This window comes from Drosophila virilis, chromosome 2 (assembly GCF_030788295.1).
Source record: "Drosophila virilis strain 15010-1051.87 chromosome 2, Dvir_AGI_RSII-ME, whole genome shotgun sequence".
Lineage (NCBI taxonomy): Eukaryota > Metazoa > Arthropoda > Insecta > Diptera > Drosophilidae > Drosophila > Drosophila virilis.
In genome coordinates this window covers 3,491,519-3,516,233 of record NC_091544.1, presented here as the reverse complement: position 1 = coordinate 3,516,233, position 24,715 = coordinate 3,491,519, and the positions used below count along the sequence as shown (strand labels likewise).

Below are 24,715 nucleotides of genomic sequence, written 5' to 3'. Positions count from 1 at the left end.
CGCTCATAAATCGCGCGCCACACGAAAACAACAAATCCTAAATAACAATTAAAACAATTTGCAAGATTAAAAAACACCTTACGGTCGAGGCTTTAATATTTTAATTAAAAATTCCTTAGCCACAATATTGCCAGCGGGCAGCCCAACTACAAGGTGTGCCAGACCCTCGTGCTGGCGGTCGAGTGCTCTGAATGGTCTCCGGAGGCCTATGACTTTGAATTATTGCTGGCCCAGTCATAAATTAAGTGCCTGGCTCACAGGGGGCGGCTGGGCGTGCCAGGGGGAGGTAGGGAGGGGGGGGGTGTCGGTTCAAGCTTCTCGAGTACCGTTTAGCGCCAGCTAATAATCTGAAATGGGGCGTGAGATGCGATCGTAAGACCAAGACCAAGACCAAGCCAAATTAATAGGTAGATCCAGTTCGGAAAAGCCCATTAAAATAAATAAACAATTAAATCGAATGGGCACAAATAAATTCGCAGCCATTCGCATTATGTTGCGCCAGCAAAAACATATGTCTTGCAAAATATTTGCTGCCAGCTGTTAAATAAAACAAGTTAGCTGGCTCTTGGCTGGAGAATGCACGACTAGCAAATGCTCTGTAACTTCTATCTAAACACACTCTATAGAAAATACGCTTTTAATAGCTGCGTTTGTTATTCTCTGATGAAATATCACATACCCTGGGCTATTTTTTAGCTTAGAGAATGCATCGCTTTGCTTGCCTTTAACATTCAAGCAAAACCAATATACCCTGCCTGCTCAGGCTTAACGGATGCAGGGTAAAATATCAATTTCATATTTGATTGTTAAAACATAAATCTGCAAGCGATTGATATAATTTTACAGTTTTGGTTTTTCATTATAGAAAACTTCATTAGTTTTGTTATAATTTTGTCAAAATAAATTTAATTGAGTGCACTTTTTTCACAAATTCGCAACAAATATGTCTAAAATTACAAAATATTTAAATAAAATTATTTTTTGTTATCATGTGAAACGAGAAAGAAATAATTATATTTGTATTTGTATATAATTTTTATAATTTCTTAAATTTTTATAATATCAAAAGTGAAACTTGTTGAAGAAAGTGAATGAAAGAATTATTGCTGCGAATTAGTCTATATATTTTTGTGAATTTTGTTTGATAACAACTTTTGCACATAATTTTCCGCTTTTGTCATTTACATGTGAACGATAAATTTGCGTGAAAGGGAAAGCTGCTGTCCGCTGACGCCGAGCCCAACTGCACCAGGAACTGTTGCAAGCCGTTTACAAATAAACATCTGATGCGGCCCGGACGGGGGTGGGGGTGTCGAGAACTTGTTGCATAAACCCATTCCGGCTGCTCCTTGGGGCCTGGCCAAGTGGATGCCGCGTTGTAGGCAAAGCAATTTGAACACAATAAAGCTGAACTGTCTGTGTCTGAGCGTGCATATTAAATGTGCAAGTGGTCGGGGGCCACGGCTCAAACCCTCATAAATAAAAGGCAAAAGCATTCGGCTGCAGCAGGCAAGGAGTTAGCCAGGGCCAACGCAGACGTTGCGGCCGCGCAATCAAATTCAGATACTTGGTGACTCTCTCTTAAGTGCCGTAAAGTCCTTCTGCTCGCAGCGCCAACAACAACAACAAGAAGAACATTGGCAGGCGCTTTTATGATTTATGCAACTATCGCCTGCAGCAGCCAGTCCAAATATAGCCGCAGCGTCAGGAGCAAGCCCCATTGCCGAAATCCTTGAGGCGCTTACCATTTTTTTTTTCACGTTTCTCGTTTTTGGCCAAATGTCTGCGTCTCCCTCAGCCGCCCCCTTGCCGACGCCGTCGCCGTCGCCTGTCGTGCTGTGCGGTGGCTCTTCAAATTGTGCAATTTTTATGGGCTGGCTGGAGGGGGGGGGAAGGGGGCGGCGGCATTCATGAATAAAAGATTTCCAAGTGCGAGCCGTTTTCTCTCAATTTATTATGCTTCTGGCCTTGCCGAGTGCAAATAATAAGCAGCAAGTGCACAGCCACGCCCACGCCCTTGTTGTTTCTCTCTCTCTCTCTATCGCGCTCTCTCTCTCCCTTTCTCTGTCTGTCTGTCTGTCTGTTTCTCAACACGCCCACACAATTGTCGAGGCGTCGCCGTAAAATTAGCAAAGCAAAGAGTTGCAATTTACTTTCTATTTAAGCGCCGCACTCGACAGCTGTGTTTGTCGCTGGCAGCAACAACAACAACAACAACAACAATAACAACAAGGACACAAACAACATTGTCTGCGCTGAGGTTGCATTTGCTTTGTTTGCAGTCGCCGCTTGTTTGCCTTATTTGTTGTCTCTCAAGATCGCTTGCCCGTGCCCAAATATGCACCTGCCCCTAAAAGCAGGCAACATTTTTGCAAAGTTCGCAATGCGAACAGCTCTTGAAAATCTTTCGGCCAACAAGCGTTCGCAGCATTATGCAATCTATTTATGCCGAGTGCGCATTAGAACAGATTCTCAGCACAATAAAGGCTGCAAGCCGATTTTGAGCCTAACCAGCTTGCAGTCGGTTTTAACGAGAATTGAATCCAGGGGGGACTCAGATTAGTTGTATACAGCAAAGCCTTCCCTTCTTATGTGGTATATTCTGTATTATATTTTTAAAATATTCCATTTGCCAGGTGAAACTTCGATTAATAATTGTGAAATGAAAGGTTGCAGAACCGATGCAATCGCTAAAATACGTTTGTTGGGCTAACAGGAAATGTTAGAAGCTCAAGAAATTTTAGAAGTCTCTATTCTCCATTTTCTAAGATGTTTTCACCAAACTCAGCTCTAAATAATTTTGCCTTTATTTTAACGGCATTTAAATTCAAACGCCCGCGCATTGCTGAATACATTTGGCAGCACTGCAGCGAAATTGTGGCCAACTTAACACCGCTGCGTTTACATACACCTGTAATTGAACAGTGCCTTTTTGAGTTTAACAGCCTGTAATGCTGTAGAGCTCATTTCGCTAACACATATGTTAATTAACATTTAATGTATCGATATGTGATAGTTAACAGAGCCTATCGAATAGTTCGATTTCACGGCGCAGCCACACTGTTTTTATGTGGATTTAGTTATTTTTGGTGATTTGTCACATTGGTCACACCGATTAGTTGCCGAATTGTTTTTGTCGCGAGCGGTTGATGTGAACAGGCGCTGCGCTCCGTAAATTTCGTATACGTTGATTTGTGTAAACGCCATTTGTGTGCGCGCGTGTGTGTATGTATTTGCATGCTAGCAAGTTGTTTTTTGCCGCCTCTGTACAGTTAATATTCATAATTTTCTGTTAAGCGCAGTGCACTCGCAGCCGCAGCAAACGTAAGTGGCCAAATGAAGCGTGCGAAAAAGAAAAAAATTTGTGCAAACTGGCGCCTTGCTCAGCGACGACGCCGCTTGCCTCGTTTTGTATATTGTAGTCGTTTTCGTTGTGTGTAGCCGCCTATGACCAGCACTTTGTTGTTGCGCAGTGCCAGTGTGTGCGTGTGTGTGTGTGTAAATTCCAAAACATACGCTGCACAGTGGCACCAAAAGCGAGCTCACAATTGTTTCAATTCCCATGCCCGGCTTTGGACCTATGCGTGCGTGTGTGTGTGTGTGTGTGTGTGTGTGTGTGTGTGCGTGCTTGTGTTTGGGTGTGTCGTCGTTGTTGGCCGTGTTTATTATAATTTTCCACTTTTATTTCGTTGAAATTTTCGACCCAAGTGGAGTTCAGTGTGTGTGTGTTTGTGTGTGTGTGTGTGCTTGGTGCGTCGCTACTGCTTTTGCTTTTGCTTTTGCTTTGCATCAACTACGCTTTGGGCACTCTTTTACGCTTCTCTCATTCTAAGCCCGTTCGCAAGCGGCCGCCGCGCACCAGTCAAGTGTCATTGTGAGTTGTTTTTGCTTGGCTTTTTCTCGTTTTTCTGTGTGTGTGTGTGTGTGTGTGTGTGTGTAGTGGTGGAAGAAGCAACAAATGTTGCGATTGCTTCGTATCAAAACTTGTGATACGTGATAAAATGTGGCCAAAGTGCGCGAGTAAAAGCCGGACATCAACAGCCGCAACAACAACAACACGAAGACACAAGTGCCAATTAGAATTTATTATTATTCATTATTTTTCCTATTACGCTTATTTAACTCATACGGGCACACTCACACACACATACAAGAGGATAGCGCTACGCAAGCAAAACTTCGTTAGGCCTAGAGTCGGTTTGCGCGCTCGCACACGCTCATGCTCTCCCGCTCTCTCGCTCTGTCGCTCTCCGGAGTTACAAAAACAACAATAAGTGTTGGGCAAGGACAGGCGAAGGCAAGGCATTTTTTTTGACACGTGTGCTGCTGCCTGCTCTTCTTCTTGCCTTTAGTTACCTTTTCGTAACGCGAATAAAAAAAAATACGAATGCAAAGTGTAATGTGTTTTAAAATTGTAATTGCAGTAAATTAGCGCAAAATGTTGCCAAAACGTGTGCGATAAAAGTGAAAGAAAAGTAAAACCCACAAAAAGTACAACAACAACAACAACAACAAACGAAGAAAATAAAAGAAACGTAGCGCAGGGCCAGGCCAGGCAACCAAAAACTGCGCGTGCCTGTCTCTGTCTCTTTCTTTCTGTGTGTCCGTTTCCGTGTGTGTGTGTGTGTATAATTGTGTGTGCGTTTGCAACAGATGCTGCAAACGTTACGCTCTGTGTTTGTGTTGTTGTTGTGCAAAGACACCAACACCAACAGCAACAGCAAAAGCAAAAACAACGACGCCTAAAACGACAACCACGAAATACGTCATCAACAGCCAGCAACAACAACAACAACCATGTTCAAGTGCATTCCAATATTCAAAGGCTGCAACAGGCAGGTGGAATTCGTGGACAAACGCCACTGTTCGCTGCCCCAGGTGCCGGAGGAAATTTTACGCTACTCGCGAACCCTCGAGGAACTCTTTTTGGATGCGAATCACATTCGTGATCTGCCAAAGGTCAGTATAAATATGTGCATGGGCATTACATGCATGCATGTGCGTGTATGTGTACATGCGCGTGCATGTGTGTGCGTATGTAAGAATGGCCCAAACAGCTGTTAAAATTTGCGCAAAACCAAAAAATGATATTTTCAATGCATAAAACGTTATAAATACGATTTTTATGGTTATTTTTATTATTATAATTAAAATTATTATTTATGCATTTAGAATGCATAAAATGATTGTGAAATCAGTGTTGTTAACGCAATGCTGTTAAAGAGTCTTCGTAAAGCAGTGTTGGTAAATTAGAGAAAAACCTTTAAGACGTAGCTTTGCACTGGATAAATTAAAACAAATACTATTTAAACGGAATTCGCAAAGGGAAAATAAAACCAGGCTAGTTCTGTTTATTTTTGTAATTTTAATCAGGTTTACTTTGCTTCTGATATCCTTCCTCATCCATATGAGGGAAGAAGGTATAGTTACAAATATGTAACTTATAAGAAATTAGCAAGAGGGATATTTACAACGAAGGGGAAGGAGATATTTAAATGTTTCGCCTCGTAGATATGTCGACGGGTTGAGGTCGTTTGAGGCGCCTCTCTCTCTCAGGTCTTAGTTAAGAGGATTACGACCTTCTGGTTGTTAAATTGGTTCATTGAACTCTGCTCAAATGCCACGGTTGTGCCTTTGACTTGTCTGCAGCATCCCTTTACTTCGAAATCAAAAGCTGAGACTTCGCTAGCTACCTAGATCCCATCGACCCCGTAGCAACCCCCTTTCGGGTCGTTGTCCAGCACTGGCCAATGCATCGCCCCTACCCCCGGAAAGTTGTCTATCTCGCCAAGACAATGATTGCAACAAAAGACGTCCGTTCGCGCCGGCTCGGCCGGAAGTCTTTAATTAATATGGATGCGCAAAAGGGGCATGGTTCTGATCGTCCGCGGCATGCATACAAAATTGAATCTCCAATTACGCAACATACATACAGACATGTGCATCGACAGCTGCAGATAACGTTACAACTAAAGAAGGTGCCTATAAATTTCCATGAAAGCCAATTATGTTGGTGCTTAAACATCAAAAGACGGCAGCGCCCGCGGATTCTCTTAATAATCGTGTAGAAGTGCTTTTAATTAGCTGAAAAACTTCTGAAAATTGTTTTGCCATGCACCAAGTCAAATGCTAACGATAGCGGCATTAACTATTTCCAATTTAATTTAATGATAAACTTTGTGATCTCAAAAAAAAAAAAAAATAAGCTACTCTCCAAATGCTGAGGCAGCAATTTGGCATTAATGAATGCGATGGGGCCTGCAATTGTGAATCATTTTGAATGTAAATGTACTCAAATTATTTATTTGTTCTGCTGGCTTCCGTTTTATATGCAGCTGACGAAAAACAAACAAATAACAATAACAACAAATACAGGCAGCGGGCGCTTTATACAGAAAACAAAGCGTTGACATAGCAACAAGTGGCCAGCTCTTGGGTGAAAGGGGAGAACGGGAGAGGGACCTTACTTGAATACATACATATGTACAGTACGCCCTCGCTCAACACAATCCTCTATACGCACGATTTCGCGGGGTTTTCTTCACTGTGCAGCAAAATATACATTTTAGCAGTGAAACTGAACCACATGTAAGTTTCTCCAGTTGACTCGATTTTCATAGATTTTGTTAAGCGAGGGCGTACTGTACTTACAAAAATGTTTATCTTGATTGATTGACTGACTAACTTACTGTAGGTACTTTATGTAAGTCTCTCACGCTTAAATAGCGAAAAAGAAATCTCAAAGAAATCTCTTCAAATGCACTTGAGAGATATTCATCACTTTTTGAAAAATTCATCCATTTCTGTATAAAATGGGAATTGAAATCTTTAGACAAATTCATTCTAATCCACCCGTTTCGATGTAAGATGATGTTCGATATAAGATGAGAGACGAAAACTCTATTTATCGGCTTCAAAATTCTTACGACGAGACTATTAGCCTGATTTTACTATGCGCATCATTTCTAACATTTATGCCTGATACCAAGATTATGCGCAACATTTGTAACATTTATGCCTGATTCCACTATGCACAACATATGCTACATTTACATACTTCACATCATCGCAAAAAAACACGTACTACTTGGGTCGAAACTCAAAATTGTTTGCAAGTGTAAAAATTGTCATTTCTTATGAGAAAATATACAGCCAACATACTTCACATTCGCAAAAAAAATGTTAGAAATGTGGATAGTTGAATAAGGCTGTAAAATTGAAAGTTTTACTTCTTTCTTAGATGAATGTCAAATGTCATTTTCAACTTTCTATGAAGAATTTTAACTTAAGTCGTAAATATCACAAAATTTCGCGTGTATTAAAATTTTACACTGTCGGAAAATGTGTGGAAAATGTATGTCTAAAATTTGAAGCAAAACTTTTGACCGCGCAAGGCCGGCAAATATGAGTTACATTATTTATATATGTATCCATCCCTCTATCCCCTTCCCATATAACGTTGCATTACCTTTGCCTTCTGCAATTCATTTGCGGTTAGTTAACTTTCTTTCTCCGTCAAATGGGGGCGAAGGTATTTGGTTCAATCCAACAATTCAGAACGTATCGCGAAAAGTATTAATAGTCTTCTCATGACGCTCAGTTTTGGGCTTATCTTTAAGAAACCCATCTTAAGACCCTAATAAAAGTCTGGTTTTTTAATAAATCTCAATTAATCTTATGCTTCAAACAGAAGAAAAACTAAGTTATTTAACATTAGGTATTATATCACGCATAGTTCCCGACCGGGGAGAGAATAACTATTCCAGAAAATTAATGAATTACGCAAACTGCAAACATTCCAATTAAAACGTTTTAAAATGTATGATGCCGATGCGTTGCAAGGGTATTTCAGCTTCGGCTCGAGTGTTTGCTTCCATTTTTTTTTGCCGCATGTCTTGAAGTTGGAAATTTTTTGCCTGTTTGTAGAGCTTCCTTCGCGGTTAGCCGCACTCGCTAATGAACTTCTAATGCAAATTTTTGTTGTTCGTTTACATCAATAAAGTGCACAACGAGAACAACAACATTTACTGGAGCAATGGACCCTAGTTGCAAACAGCAGCAGCAGAAGCAGAAGCAACAACATGTTGCTGACCGATGGCAACAACAACGAGAAAGTAAGGCTATATTCGCAACGCCGAAGATTTAATACCCTTGCGGACATTTGCCTTACGGTCTTGCAGATATCTGGAAAAAGAGAAGCTTTTCGAGAAAACAGAATATGTTGCTAAACATAAACTTTATTTTCCACCGATCGTTCCTATAGCAGCTATATGACATAGTGTTTCGATTTGAAAAGGAATAAGCATATAAATGGGGAGCATAGTAAAACAAACAAGTGTAGACCTTGTGATACAATAAATTACTTTTCGACCGATCGTTCCTATGTCTGCTATATGATATAGTCGTGCGATCCAGCTGGTTTCTACGTATGCAACAGAAAGAGGGACGTATGCATGTTTTCATGACGAAAGCTTAAAGATCCAGAGATTAGTTGGCAGGGAAGCAGACAGACGGACCTGGCTATATGGACTCGGCTCTTGATACTGATCAAGAATATATATATATATATATACTTAATGGGATCGGCGATGTCTTCTTCTATGCGTTGCACATTTCGAGACAAAATAATGATACCCTTTATAAGGGTATATAAACTTAAAGAGCAACAACGACAATGGACAGCCATAATGATGATGTTCTTGCTACGCTGGAAGTTCGTTTGAATTTTAAACTGACAGCGTCGGATGTGCTGCTGCCTCTGCTGCTGCTTCTTGTTGTTACTCTGGTTTTTGTTTTTGTTGTTCTGGTTGTTTTTGTTGTTCTGGTTGTTGCTGCTGCTGACTACTAGAAACTCTTCGAGCGTCAACCCTTTAACTCTTTGAGAGCTGCAAACAATTTCCGCGTTGTCATAGCTACGACATCAACGACAGCAATCCGTGCTTCAATTGTATTGCTCTTAACTCGACGACAATCTGCCTCAATCTCTCTCTCTCTCTCTCTCTCTCTCGGTCTCTATTTGTGTCGTTTGTCGATTGACAGGCAGCCCCGTGCCTTGAGCTCTGAGTCACATAGCAGATAATTTAAATTTTAGCAACCAATCCATTGTTTAAAGGTTAAGTTGGCAATGGCATCGAGTTTTATGTTAAAGAATTGATTTATTTCGGATCTCTACCCTGCGAAAGAAAGGCTCCTTCTACCTCATGTACCTCTTGTCACTTCGTAAGCTTTACGAGCACATATTTTGTATCTATCACAGATTCTAAGTGATATCGCTTATCTATGCATTTCTTACCTTTCGACAGGCTTTCAGTAACAAATGCAAAAACTTGCACCTAAAATAGGAATCAAACTTTATATCATCATTTTTCAACTAAGATTTCTGTTTAGCTTCGATTCGGGAGCTTGAATCAAGGAACTCATTTTCGCCCGTTCGTTCCTGCGGCAGCTATCTTATGTAATGGTCCGATCTAGCAGAATGAGGGACTTCCGATTCTGATTCTTATTTCCGTTCAGTTTGGATTTGAGAGCTTGAATTGTCTTTGTTTTTCTGTGCTCTCGTGCTTGATTTATTTCTACAAAATGTTCATTCAAATGAACATAAATGCTTTGTGGTTTTAGCAGTATGCAATCGCTGGCTTTTTTTGTGCAGCTCATGGAACCTACCTCAAGTGAATTTCGTTGAAATTTCAATTTTTCACTCGAGTATGAAATTGGGTTATACACCCGCCCGTCCGCCCGCCCCTCCGTCCGCTCGCTCGCATCGCCCAATTCAGCGCTCGTTTTTGCTGCCAATTAGTCACGCCCAGAGATAAGATATCAGGTAATCGGCTCTTATCGCCTGCCGCTGCCTTGAGGTCTGGGTTCCAGCTACAACAACCTGAGCGCCTTCCCGGTTTAGCTGCTTGTCTTTCGCAATTCGAACCGTTGTCGCGTTGTCGCTGTTGTTATTGCAGGTGCGTTTGTCGAGAACTTAACCGTCGGCTGTTTGTTGTCTGGCTATTGGAACACAATACCAAAGCGACGGCAATGACATCATTTAGCGGCAGCGCAGCTATAAAAACAACAACTAAATACCATTTAAATGGCGTCGCTGTGTTGGCTCCTCTCTCCCCTCCCTACCTTTTTAGTCATAGCCTAAGAGCCCAAAAGCAACAGCAGCTATAGCTTTTAAGCTGGCCCAAATGATAGCGACTTACAGTGCCAGATACAGATAGTTCTGTTCAAAATTCAGAATTGCTTTCGTATTTTACTTCTTTTTTTTGTTTTTCTCTATGAGGCGCACTGAACGCCTTGCTTATATAAGTTCTATGGAGTCGCCGCGTCACTCAAAACCGGTTTCCATAAATAGACATATAATAAATGTTCTCGAGCTATTTCAATTAGTTTTATACCCTGTACCCAAACAAAAATACTATAAAAGGCATAATCAGTTTAGCCGCGAGCACCTTTGTGACTAGAGATTAATTCACAAACATAATTTGGCTTCTCATAGAATCTGAGAAGCGTTAAACGCTTCCAATTGCAAGCATATAAAAATAATAAATAAATAACAGAAATATATTTGCACTGATAAAAATATTTAGCTTATTAATTGTCAGCAATGATTTATTTTCACTTTTCTAATCTACGTTTATTCCTTTGATTTTATTTGTCTTATTTTTTTAATATTCTTAGATTGTTTTCATCGTGAAATTATATTCAATAACAACGTTTATTTTCTACTTTCTAGATAGCGTTCCTATCTCGTTTAAACATTTCTTAGATCCTTCTAAATTAAATGTAATACGCATTTATATCTAAGCCTCAAATAACTTGTTTTTGTTTTGCTGTATTTATAAATCTTCTCAGTTTCGCAATCTTTTCCTGAATTTCCGAGTTCCATTCTATCAAACTCATTTCATTCTTGATCTCTTTGAGAAATGAAGAGTATCTTTTAGTCGGTCGCATGCACCAAAGTTTCCTAAGCTATTTTTATTTGTTAGCTGGCTTAAAACAATAACCTACTAGCTGACGTCAAGGCAGCAGTTGGGAATTTTAACGATTTTGCACTTGGCAGCGCAGAATGAATTGCGTTGAGAGCTGCAGCTGCAGCGAAATTTATCAATATGTTTTATCTAAATTGCAGGACTAACAAGCAGATACACGAGATAATAGACAAATTACTTGCAGCTAACAGTTTCTGCTTGCAACCTAAGTGATGCCCCAGCTGCCGCCGAGGCCGCTGCCGCAAAGAAAGTTGTCGCTGCGTGTGACTTGCAACTTGTGGCTGCAACTGCAACAACAATAGATGTATCTATCTACAGCATGTGTGTAGCGTGGCCGCTTCTGTGTGCGTCGCTAGAAAAATGAAGATGTACAGATTCGAGCAGGCGCACAGATTCGGCCAGCAGGCGGCTGGCCTAGACTGGGATGGCACAGAGAGTCGCATCTGCACACATACTTGCAAACCTGTGTTCACTTGCATGTATCTGCATCTGCGAAATGTTGCAAATGCTGCCGGTTTGCGAGGCATGCAGCATGTTTACTATACATATGCACAGATATATAGATACATATATATATATATGTGTGTGTGTGTGTGTGTGTGCTTGAAGTGCGGCTCGTCGCGCTGCTCTGCTCGCTGTTCTAGCTCAGCTGGTTTTCGCATTCAGTAGATGCGCTCCGCAAAATATGTGCGAAATGTATCTAGAACTCGTTTTCGTCTGTATCTTGAGAGAGCTGCGCTTTGTCATATGCTGTTCGCCCAGCCATTTGCAACATGCACACCACCAACCTTGGCTGTGTGTACGCATGTGTGTGTGTGTTCCTGTGTGTATTACCAACGAGATACATTTAGCTGATTACACTTGCAGATACATTATAAAATTACTCAAAATCAGCGAAGCGCACTGCATGGATGTGCAGTCTGTCCGTCTTTCCGTCTGTCTGTGTTTGTGTGTGTGAGTGAGTGTGGGTTGTGTGTATTTACATTCATGTCATGGTTCAGCGCAGTTAACACACACACACGCACACACACATGATGTTCTTATTGCTCGGAAACAAGTAAGAGTGCTCTATGTCCAGAGTGCTCAAACTAAAAATACTCTGTAAACAGCTTCTACATAACACCTGCATATGTCCTGAGCTTCATCCTGTCCAAAATGGACTGTTTAATAACTTCTGTGATTATTTTCTTTTATAACCAAAAAGCGTTATATCAAATAAATGCTTGCCAAATATGGTGTCTCTTTTCCGAGACATGCTCCAAAAATGGGGTTGACAATCGATATTTATCAACATATTGAATTTCGTGGATATGCGCAGAAAGTATGACTTTATAGATTTTGCATATGAAATAGTTTTTCGCATTTAAAGAAATCGAGAACATGTAAAACTCGTTGCCCTCTACTTGTGTGTGTGTGTGTCTGAGTTTGTTTTTTATTGCGACAGGGTATCATATGATATTATAAAATGTATCTCGGGCCTGCAGCTGTACGCAAAGCTTTTATATTTGCCTATTAGGTTGCGCAAAGTGGTTTTGAAAATTTGATTTTAACCAAACTAATTGCTTTAGCCGGCTCGCTCGGACAGCTCGGCAGCGAGCCCTTTGTTGGCCAATTGAATTATGTGGCCTGGTTTTGCACTTAGCCAACATCAGATGCAGCCTCAGTTTGTGGCTGCAACGTCATTGGACAACGTCACATGCGTGACATGCGTTCTGTTGTCGAGCTGCAACCCATGCGAACTGCCGCAACTTGTTGGCCTGGCCAATACACAACCATTTCAACTAGTTGCTGCCCGTCGCCTGCTGCCGCTTGCTGTGCGCCTGCTCCGACTAGATACAATAGTAAAAGTGTGCTCGCTGACTGAGTGAATGCTCGAGTGAGTGGATAAGTGTGTGCGAGTGTGTGAGTGAGTGCCTTGGCAAAACTGGTAGTACTCGTGCAGTGTACGTGGGGCACGTTGCAATGCCGGCCGGCCGGCAGCTCGGCCTGTAATTTATGGTCATGCAAAAGAGCGACTCGCCTAGATACGACAGCGTGGGCTGTGGGCTGTGGGCTCGGGCTATTCGGGTGGCAGCACTTCGCTAAAAGTTTACAATTCGCATTCGTATTTATTGTCATCACGTCTTGTCCTCCTTTGGTGCATTTTGCTTTTATTTTGTTTTTTTTTTTCTTTGATTTTTTTTTTTTTTTGCATTGTCGGCCATTGCACCGCTCGACCGCCTCCAGGCCACAGGGCCTGCATTCTGATGCCTTTTTCATATGCAATTTGCATGACTGTATTTTTGTTTTCTCGTTTCGTTACGTTTCGTTTTGTCTTCCTGCATGGCTTTGTCCCTGACAGTTACAACTTTCTGACGCATGATTTGTTGAAAGGCCTTTCGTTTTTTTTTTTATAAGTAGCAGACGGAATCTGGGACATTGTAGGTGCTCGCTCACAACAAAAAAAAAAAAAATGAAATGTTGACAAAAAAGCGGAAAAGCCATGCACATAAAGCGCAAATATGCCTAAGTACTTTGCTTTTTAACAAAACTCTGACCAAGACAAAACTGAAGTGTTTGTTGGGCAGCTCGTTTGAGTAAATTTGTAATTAAGCGAAAAGTCAAATGGCTTACAAAGGCCACACAGGTTGAATAGATGTGTTCATTAATTGTGAAAATTACACACAGTATATATATAGTACGTACTTTTCATTACATTATTTTATTCTTCCCATTTTTACTCGTTCCATTTCGTATATCGTATACCGTATATCGTATATAGATCGTCTTTCCTTTTGGATATATGTATTTGTGAAGTTGATATCGCAACGGTTTAGTGTAATTTTTCCCTATTATACAAATCGAAATTAAAACTAACTTTTTGTCCTGATTGATTTTCTTGTTAACCCTCCGATCGGTCTCAAACTCATTTTCAAAGATATTTGTGAGAACTTATCTGAAAGGGTCTTGGGTGGCGAATGCGAGTCAAAGGCTTAATAAACCAAAGCGTATTCCGCAGCATCAAGGTTCTCACCGCAAGACTAACATGGGCACAAAACCGCACTTAAAACATATTTTTAAATAGATAGGTGGAGATCAAGATGGGTAGATATCAACTTTCCCAAGGGTCGTGTACTTGGTGGAAAAGTAACATTTTTAGCACAAAACATTCCGCGAGCAAGGCCGGGCAATAACCGGGCTTTTATATTTATAAATATTTCTAATACATTTACACATATCTAATGCATGTGGGCAACTTTCGAGCTAGGTTTTTGTATACCTTTTCTGGCTTTCAGAACTGGGTCATCAACATTATCGAGTCACGGCCCAAAAGTGGCACTCACACAGAACTTTACACTTATACAAGTCTTTTGAGACAAGCGAAAAAAAATTTAATCATCTTTACGACCACAACTACGAATTATTTTCATTATTATTATCGTCGCGACTCTGCTGCTGCTGCTGATGTGTGGTAGATGGTTTTGGGCGGGGGCAGCGTCAGCGGCAAGGGCAGGGGCAGGGGGAGTGACCCAACAATGGCCGATAAAAATCGCTGGCACAATGAAAGCAGCGACGCTGACGCTGACGCTGACGACGACGCCGCCGCCCGGTGCGGCTGTTAACCTTGAGGTCTATGACTCACTGAGTCAGCCGCTAGGGGGCGCTGCTTTCTTTTCCAAGTGCCAAAAGATGATTGTGTGCTCCACATTGCGGGCAGGAAGGTCAGCGGAATGCTTGTGGCTCTGATCGGGCGCGACCTTTCACTTTGGGAAAGTACGAGGCGCGCCAAAAATAATTTATTGTAAATCGAACATCGGAACGTTTTGGGGAATTGATGGGGCGGCCCAGGAAAACAAAAATCGTGATTTTCATAAATGAATTGTTGGGGACATGTCTGTCTGATGAAAAGAAAGCAACATCCCATTGGCATCTTCTAACAGCCTGCGAGATGCTGGACCCGTCGAATGGGTCACGGCGTTTACAAATGACAAACTCTTTGAAATTTATGACCACGAAAACGAACTCGAAGATGAACAGCAACACGTCCTAACGATTGTGGCTCTTTTGTTTGCCAAAGACTAGAGAAAGGCTCTGCCTCAACATTGTGTCGTGCCGAAGACTAAACCAGCTTTTCATCTCCCCTCTACCTCTACTCTCTTGCAGAATTTCTTCAGATTGCATCGCCTGAGAAAACTGGGCCTGAGTGACAATGAAATTGGACGCCTGCCGCCGGACATACAAAACTTTGAAAATCTCGTGGAGCTCGATGTTTCACGTAACGGTAAGTCGAAACACAACAAAACATAGAAAACATGCAACAAGTGCCAGATAATTATTATTGACATTGATGGGTTGCCGTTTTTACCATGTGAAAGCTAAGGATGCGCTCTCGAAACACTGGCACGCGCCTATCTATTTAGTTGAGTGACAGAATGACAGACAGACAGACAGCAGGGGGATTTTGTCATACAAATTGAGTCACTTAATGCCTGACATAAAACAATTGCACATCAGGTCTAATTGTGTCTGAAGGAGCACGCTCTCTGTCTGTCTATTGACTGCAAGTGAGTCAACGTCTTGTGGGTTGGCTTTCACCTACCATCATATATTGTTATTGCTGTGCTCAGGCAACAGTCACAATAATTCTTGGTAACCCACTCAAAGTTTGACCTATTATACGCTCCGAGCATTGCCATTGTCCTGCATTAGATCTCTTGTACTTAACTGGAAATTGGCTTGACTGTCAGTTACGATTTGTTGTTACTTTTGTACGAGTTGCATCAACAAAGCAGACTTGTTTAGCCAGAAAAACTTATGTTTTCCGTTCTGGCAACTCTTCGGTGCAATATTGCACGCACAAGCGGACTGTCAGACAGGCGAGTCGCGTACTCGGAGAACCGTATACCCCGCACATATTTGTTTTCTGCTTAAGCAAGCATAAATCCGTAAACACCAATCAGTAATTGGAGTCAAGTGCAGTGCGCACAGCAGCGCGTATTAAAAATAAAACAAATATGTATTCTCTTATATACACACAACTTTTGACAAACGAGCAGGTTAGAGCATGTTTTCCAAATACCCTGTAGCATCATTTTGAGCAAAGTGAAACCAATTTCAACAACTCTAATGTTTTAAAGATTGATTTATTTATGATGTAGGTTTTATTGGAGAGCATAGAAAAGTAGCTTATGAAATTCATGATACGATATATTCATTGTAATTTACATATCATCAAACCCCTTTTTGGAATACAGGGTATTTAGAAAATGAATGCAAAGCTTGTTACCATTGAAGACTCGTTTATTCATTCATGTAATTTAAGCAGTCAGGGCCGGACTTGACTTTTTTTTGGGCTTTTTAACAATAAATTGCTGAAATGATCGGACGAGTTTTCATATTTTCAAATGTTATACTTGAAACAGTTACTGTCAAAGCGAGCTATTTGAATTTTTCAAAAACATGTTTTAAGCGATCTTGAGGACGCACCGCTTTTAGTCTAGTCCGCTCCTGTGCTCGGTCCACAAAGACCGAAGTATTTTTGATGATGTTACAACTTTGTGCGGCTTCCTATTTCCGTTTTGTCCACAAGGGGCTTAAACTGGGTAGAAGTGTTGCACTGCCGCCTTGCCAGCTTGACTGCTTTTGCTGACCATGCAACATGCCGTGGTTGTTGTTTATGCATATGACCCACAAATGTTCGGCAAACACACCCCAAGCAATTCAAGTGAATGTGCTTTTAAAGCTCGTCCGTTGTCGTCGCCTGGTGCTGGAAATCTGAGCTGCGGAATCTAAGTGAAAGGCCCTCAGCGATAGAGATGTGAGCCACGATGATTTTTTCGCTAGACACGATCGCAGCGAACCGGGCAGTCTATCAGAAATATATAGACACCTTTTGAGATTTTAGCTCAACATTCAGTCGAGCGGCTGTTGGTAAAACCCTTTCACATTCAATTATCAATGCTGAAATTGAGTTATTATAATTATTATGGCCAAAGCGTTGTCGCCGAATGGCTTTAAACTTGCCTGGTAATAGGAAAAAGCGCAATTGGCAGGTGCGGCCGCACCTTGCTATATGCACCCACACGTGGCAGCAGGTATTTATATACCCTCCGAATTGGTCGAAGCCAAAAGAAATATTTCAGTTCGCAACTGTGGCGCATTTTTGTTAAAATTAGTGCGCTTGATTTGTGTTGCGTTTGTGGCCATAACAATGGCTATGGCAGCAGCAGCGCAGCAGCGCAGCAGCAGTAGCAGTAGCGATTGTGCAAGTGGATCGTGGGGAAACGAGCTGCCAGGCGCAGTACGCAAAAACACAGTATATTACGTATACGCCCGCTTGCACTTGACAAAAGAATTGGTCGACAGCGAAAACAAAAACGTGCAGTGCATTTGTAAGTGCGCTGCACAATGGACGTAAACACAATTAAAGCAAACAAAATTAAACAAAAAAACTCAAAGCTTTTTTTAAATGGAATCTTTTTAATACAATTACAAGCCATTTTATCAATTTATATTCGTAATTATACTTGAATTAAACTGAATATACATTTTATAAAATGTTTGCTTTGTTTTTCATAATTTGCTCGTCAGGTTTGATTTTCAAACATTCCATGACTTGGATTAACTATTATAATTAATATTTTATATAACTTAACTAAGCTTTACTTTACTTTCTTTTAATGAGTTCTTGAGTCCGAGACCAATATCCGCTGAGACTATCGAAAATTCCTATCTCCTATCTCCATCTGTTTTTTGACAACAAGTATTAAATTTACAATTTTCTAAACCCATTTAAAGCGGATTGATTTCCATATTATCTCAAGTTGTTCCACTGTGCAACACAATAGTTATACCAATACCAGTAAAAACATTAATTTGTATAGCTGTTGCGGTACACACGTGTGTTAGTGGGTGTTAGTGTGTGTGCATGCGGGTGTGTTTGCCATTTGCAGGTGCTGCGGATGCAGTCGACGTCGTCGTCGTCGTCGTCGTCGTTAGCAGTCGCGAGTTTGTACGAAACGTTAATCATTATGACAAGTTGACCTGTTTGCGAAACGTGCGCGAGAGGGCGCTTTTGTTGGCTGCTACTCATTGCATTGCATTCTGCCCTCGCAGCGGGTATTATAGTTTTGTCATTAAATGTGTGACGCTTAGAAGAAAACATCTTCTCATTCTCGAAGCATAGCAACCCACCAAAACTTCATGATTGCTTACCTTTTTCTATGCATACTAATAGTCTCTCGCTTTTAAGTTTATCGTTCTGAAAATGTATCTATATATTATTGTTATATATTATCATTATCTATAAAATACTATATCATATAGATGCCAAGGGAACGGTCGGTCAAAACTTACGTTCTTGTTTGTAAAAAAGCATTTGTTTGTTTTTCAAAGTATTCTAAATAAACTTGTCATATGCAGGCTCTGCAATGCTCCTAAAATGTGAGACAAATCTAATCAATATCGGACTAATAAATTTTGTAGGAAACATTTTCTTCTTGTAACAGAAGTCTCCATCAAATACCCTGATAAATACGAGTTCTCTTCATATATCTGCACAGATTTAAGCCGTTACGTTCAAAAGGGCATTTAATTTTCGGCGTGTTAAATTTGATCGTACTCTCTCGTTTTGTTTTTGTTTTTTTTTTTCTGTTTTCCCAACGCCGCTAATTGTTTGTTTATTTGCGCGTTGTGTTTTCTATTTCTTAAATTTCGCAATTTGTTTTTGCTGCAGTTTTGCGCAGTGTGAAGTTAGCTCGTGGCTTGTTTATTAATACATACTAATTTGTGCATTTACATATTTAAAAGACGCTGCAGCCATTCGACAAACAGACTCTAGTTGCTTGAAGTGAGAAACTCCGAGTTCAAACCAAGTATATACGAGAATCCGCAGCAAGATTATGAGGGAATGAACAGAATACTGTGGGAATTGGTTGTGAAATTCTATGGGAACAACTTAACAACCGATTTCAGAATAGAAAAAAAAAAGCACTGCATTTTACAAAAAGACCAATTAAATGCCATTTGAAAGTCATGTACTAAGCCAGCGACGACGACATCCTCAACGGCCAAGCACGAAAAGCCAACAGAATCTGTGTCATCTTTTATTCTTGTTGCTGTTGCAATTGAGGCGTCAACTGGGTCAAAGTTAAGCTCTGCGCCGAGTGCACCGAAAGTCGTCGCGTCGCCTCATTCAAGTGGCTTTTGCAAGATTCTTGTTGTTGTTGTTGTTGTTGTTTTTTTTGCGCTGACAACAGACACAAGTATTGTTAAAGTTGCTGTCTGCTTGAGAGTCTGACGGCAAACAACAGGCAGGCACTAAGCTGCAGAAGGCCCTCGACTATAGATCAAAAGAGCTCGTTGGCGGTAGATGGAACGAGAAAGCGGGAGCTTTTCGTCAGCACAATGCAAAATCAGGGCTAAGTTGTGGCTTGACTGGACCTAGGCCACACGTTATTACCGGCCATGACTTTGTTAAATGTCCACATATACAAGATTCTCTTCTCTCAACAGGTATTATTTTGGCGTAGTCTGACAGACACAAGCACACATGCCCATGGCGTGTGAGAAAAGAAAAGCAAAAATTGTTGAATTAATAGCATTAAACAAAAACTATATCAAGAAATCAGAAAATTGAAAAATCATTTCTACTCACATCGTACTTAGCCATAATAAATATGTACATACATAAGTATTTCAAATGCCTGCCCGCTATTGACGTCACCGGGCGAGGGCAATTAAAAATAAAAACTAATCGACAGACGAACAATAATTTTCTGTGCGGGAGGGAAACAAATCAAAAGCCAAAAGTACGACATGAACTGCCTACACCAACACATAGACAAAATGGCAAAAATGTGTAGGAAAATGTAAACTCAACAAGCTGTTGGGAAAATTAGTAAACCAGACTAGTAAGATACCCTTGTTTTTACAGCTAAACCAATGCCCAATGCTTGATGTTTAAGTTAAAAAGTAGTTTAAGACGCCAAGTCGATATTTTCTGCTAATCTGCCTATTAAACATTTAACAGGAGGATAAATGTGCCAGCAACAAATACAATTGACATGAATAAGAAACTGCCGTGCAATGTACCTAACCATTTTGCTAAGCTACAAGCTAAGCTGGCTAATTACTCACTTTAAAGTATAAAAAGCGAAACATAGTTCAACTTTGTATCAAAAGCCAATTGTACGACAGCTAGCTTTTACTTGGAACATGTGAAAAAAGGAACTTTTGAGGCTTAAAAGTTCTTTTCTCTTGTCGCATGAATAGCTAGCTTCCTGGTACATAAATGTTACCTGCAGTTCGCCCTTTAGCAGAAAAGGTAACCAAGTGAACGTAGCAGCGGGAAAATCATATTGAAAAACCGTTGCGGTCGGCTGGCTGGTGATGCCTTTTCCAAAGAGAATGAAACAGGAAAAACGTGGAAATTAAGCGAGTCGCGAGCTGAGTTTGATAAGCCTGCGCCAACTGGTACAGAGATGCTGGGCGCATATTGCGGATTTGTATTAATCGAAACATATTTTAATTGATTGACAGCAAGACTTAACTGAAGTCAAGCCTGAAGATTGACAAAGTGTTTGCATATACACCTCACATGTTGTACTTTATGTGAGACTTTTAATCAGAGTAATAAAAACACATATTTTATGTGCCCTTTCTTCTTTCTGCGCCAAGAATATTAGGACATTTACTCAAATATGTATGTGGTCTAAACAGTTATAGAACACTGAAATATTTAAATAGAAACTGACATTCTATTCCCTTTCCCATAATTCTCGTGAATGCTGGAGTTAGATTGAAGGTATCTCAAACTTGCAAATTGCAAAATGCAATTAAACTCGTAACAGCCTCATTTCTGGATAACTTTGTTAGCCTGCGGCTCTCTAATCGCATCATGCATGTAACGCACGGCTGCTTTTAACTGTCGCAATTTCCAGAAAAATTCAGACATCTGGCTGCACTTTTACAGAATGGAAATGAAAATCAGTTTTGCAAACATTCAAATTTGATTTTTACCGAGCAGTAGCTGATACCACGAAATGCATGGAACATGTTGTGCAATATTCTGCTAGTTAGAATATATGTTATGTGTGTGCAGAGATAAAAGTAAATAAATGTGCATACATATTTTAAAGTGGGATAATAAAATACCCGTTGATTCATTGGTTACAACCGGCCCTGCCATGGCTCAAAGCTAAAGTTACAAAGCTATAATATAGATATTTTTATATATAGCGGTTATTTTTAATTTACATTCAATTCAAACACAATTGAAGCCGACTCAAAGTGCAAATGCCTGTAACAGGCAGAAGGAGACTTCTCTCTGACCCTGTAAAGTATATTCGATTGTAACCAACATTAACCCCCATTAGTCTATACGTATATACGCGAAACTATGACAATTAGAGACTTGAAATTATGATGCTTTGTTTTGATGAAATCAAGCAAAATGTACATCGATATCTTATTTTTCAGCAAATCTCAGAGCTTCGAAGCGCCAAGATTAGCATCTTGTCTTTCGTATACTATTAGTCTTCCCGTTTTTCGAAAAACTTGAAAGAACAATTTTATTGTGTTATATTGTTAAACTCTTCGTTTTTAACATACGTTTGGATTTTATATGCCCTGATAATTTTATAAAGATCGGACTTTTAAGAATCGTAGTGTGTATGTATCATACTATGTATTAAGAAAATTCCTATATGAATTTGAAAATTTGTTTATTTCATAAAAGCCTCAACAAATTGATTAACTTTATGTCTGTCCGCTTGTTATGTATTAATTTTTTTTACTTTTGCTTATTGAAAGCGTTTTATTCTCGCTTGTTAAACACTTTAATTGCGTTAAATAGCACCTGTTGCAGCATGTCCTCTGCATTGTCGCGATGTGGCAGCGAGCTCTACAATTAAGGGCCATTTACTTAGCGCACTCCCTGAACGGCTTAGCCCGACTTTGGGTTGGTGACGTGCAGTCAGCCACAAGCAGCCGCCGGTGCGCTCTATTATGAGCCGGGCCATAAAGCATCCAGAGGCAGCGGAAAGCTATTTCTATTTGCACGCTGCCGTTGAGGGATTTGCTGGATGTGGATGCGAATGTTGATGCTGATGCTGATGCTTTCAACAGAAACAGAAAGCAAATTGCATGCAGACGACGTGGATGACGCCGTTGCCATTGATGGGGATGTGGATAAGGACGAGAACGAGGTCGACTCCATTCATTCAATAAAGTAAATGGCAGCGTGCCATAAAAGTAGTCATATATGGTGTTCTCTAAGTGAAGATTAGTGCAACTTAACCTGGCTGTGTGAAATTGAAAAGTCTGATGAAAGCTTTTCATTTGCAAGCAGCCATCAGTTTTATCATTAAGTGCAATGTGCAAGTCATATTGAAAAGTGGGGCCAGCCCCCCATTCGGCCGGCCCATAGTCTGTTGTTTGCCTTGATAAGTGACAAATCATTTCATTTCTCTCATGTGCCGGCAATACACACGAAACAATGCCGACGACAATATGCTCTTAAAATATTTGCTCGTTCAATGACATTGAAATGAATTTTCATCTACAATGTTGACGTCGTCAACTGACGTTTCGCCTGGCCGAATTTTGGCAACGCCCAACGGCAGCCTCTTCGATCTCTTTTCCGCTCGTTTGTCCCATTTCATTGAAATTTATATGCTTTATAAATTCATGGGCTTGTCAGCCTTGTTCCTTGTTGTTCTGTGTTTGCTATTGTGCTATTTTAAGCTGTATGCATTGTCTTTTTTTTTGCTCATATTCTATAAAAATGATAAAATATTTCATATTTTTGGCTCTCGACCCAAAACTCGTGTGCTGCTATGTGTGTTCCGCTTGTTGCTATTCTCATTGCATAATTGCACAAATTGATTACATTTGGGGCACCGGCTCAAGCATTTCCTTTCATTTCCGCTCCCACTGAATTAGTTCCCTCCCCCCTCTGCAACGGAAAGGTCAGTGAAACACGCGCCGCTGGGCGACTGTCGCCCATCTAATGACCGCCAACTGTGCCGCACAGTTGAGCACAATTTGGCTGCAGCCCTGCGGCCAAAATACAATCGAGGGAATATAGAACAGCCATCCCGTATGAGAGTCACATATGCTGCCAATAGCCCAAAGTGTGTGAGAGCTTGTTTGTGTTTATGAGAAGCGACTCGCTGCGTTCATTTGTCTACGGCAGTTGGAATCATTTTGAGTGTTTGGTGTGTGGCTCTGTTGCTGCCCTCTTGTTGATGGATCGACTGCTGTTTGATGCTGTGGGGCCTCGATTGCTCTTGACTGTTTGCCTGCTGGCTGATAGCTTCTGGCTGTTGCTATCCAGAAATACACAAAGACCTCAATAGTTAATTATAGCAAAACGTACTGAAACAAATTGTCATTGGTTACTCGAAAGCTGGTCTAAATTTCCATGTATTATCCTTAACTAGTTAAACCTGGGCAACGAATTGCATATGTCCATGCTGTACGAGCACGCATGTTCCTAATTTGTATCCCTACATTTGTAAAGAGAAAAGGAAAAAACGATAAATACCTAGTAAGAGAAATATTTTATAAAGATATGCATGATTTATTTTACATATTTTCGTGCTCAATGTTATATCTCATAAATATGCAAAGCACCAAAAACATTTAGTAATATTTTGTTTGTTTAACATTGAATGTTTAAAGTGCATGCAAATCGCAGCAAAGTCAACAATATGTATATAAAAAAGAAACATTTTATTTACAAATGTGCTTTTACACACACAGTTGTGTGTGTTCCTGTATATATTTTTAATTAAATTGCAGTCGGTAAACATTTAATCCGAAGCCAGCCCCGCAGCTGGTTAAGCAAGGGGGTCGTAGCAACAATTGTATACAATGCATCAGGCACTTTGAGTCCACACGTCATTCAATGCACATTTGCACAAATTTTTTATATTCAATGGAGTATTGGGGCTCCCTCACTCACAAGGACTGGCCATTTCCGCCAAATGCCACTCGAAATGCCAGGGCAAAAAACCAGGTTCATTGTTGCCCGGCAATTCGAACATGTCCTGCTCGACAGGCAACAGCTATTGTGTGCTCTGTGGCGTTGAAGTTGTCGCCGTGCAGAGGTCCCACGAGTCGTATTAGTTACATCAAGTTATTATTCCCAGTCTGCTGCATATACATTTATGCATGTATATTGATGTGAGTGTGTGTCTGTGTTGTCTCCTGCCTTGTTGTGTGCAACTGGGTCAACGTAAACGTCGCGTCGCGTCGCATCGTCAAAGGATTGCGCGCCCACCTGCCTGTTTACACTGCGGTGACCTTTTGTGCGAGGCTCCTGTGGCTTTCTGTGGGTGTGTTTCGCATAGACAAACAGCCACATAACACACACACACACACACAAACAATCACTCACCATTGTTTGTGTATGTAAATGCTGACACCTACATATACACAGACATATTTATATATATATATATATGTGCTTGTGTGTATATGAAAACTCCAGCTTTTGCGTGCGCATTTCCGCCTGGCAGTTGAAAATGTATTCGATCAACAAGTTTCTTTTGTCATTTTACGCTTCGTCTCGCTTTATCGATGTGGCGTGGCCACACAGCAATAACAAAAGGGCAGAGCGAATAAGCCTATGTTAAATGAATTGAATAGAATCTGAACATACCATATACATACCTTAACCCGTGATTAAGCTGTGAAACCATTTATATGGCCATGTGCTGTGTGAGCCGATTGTAGTTACAATAAAG

General features: G+C 40.6%; 1 protein-coding gene across 18 annotated transcripts in view; it reads left to right on the top strand.

The window, feature by feature from the left end:
* The first annotated feature begins 3,104 nt into the window (after nt 1-3,104).
* Nucleotides 3,105-24,715, top strand: part of scrib (scribble planar cell polarity protein) — a 70,745-nt gene continuing 49,134 nt past the window's right edge. For 12 of the 18 annotated variants that reach the window (XR_004304921.2, XM_032439348.2, XM_032439339.2 and 9 more), the window contains exons 1-3: nt 3,113-3,324; nt 4,425-4,959; nt 15,129-15,246. Coding sequence is in view for 17 of the 18 variants with exons in the window: in XM_032439348.2 (XP_032295239.1) it covers nt 4,798-4,959; nt 15,129-15,246 (280 nt within the window). In the remaining variant the exon portion in view is untranslated. Of the gene's footprint in view, nt 3,325-4,411; nt 4,960-15,128; nt 15,247-24,715 lie in introns of those variants that run through there. The other 6 variants (XM_032439350.2, XM_032439349.2, XM_032439352.2 and 3 more) reach the window with 4 other exon arrangements.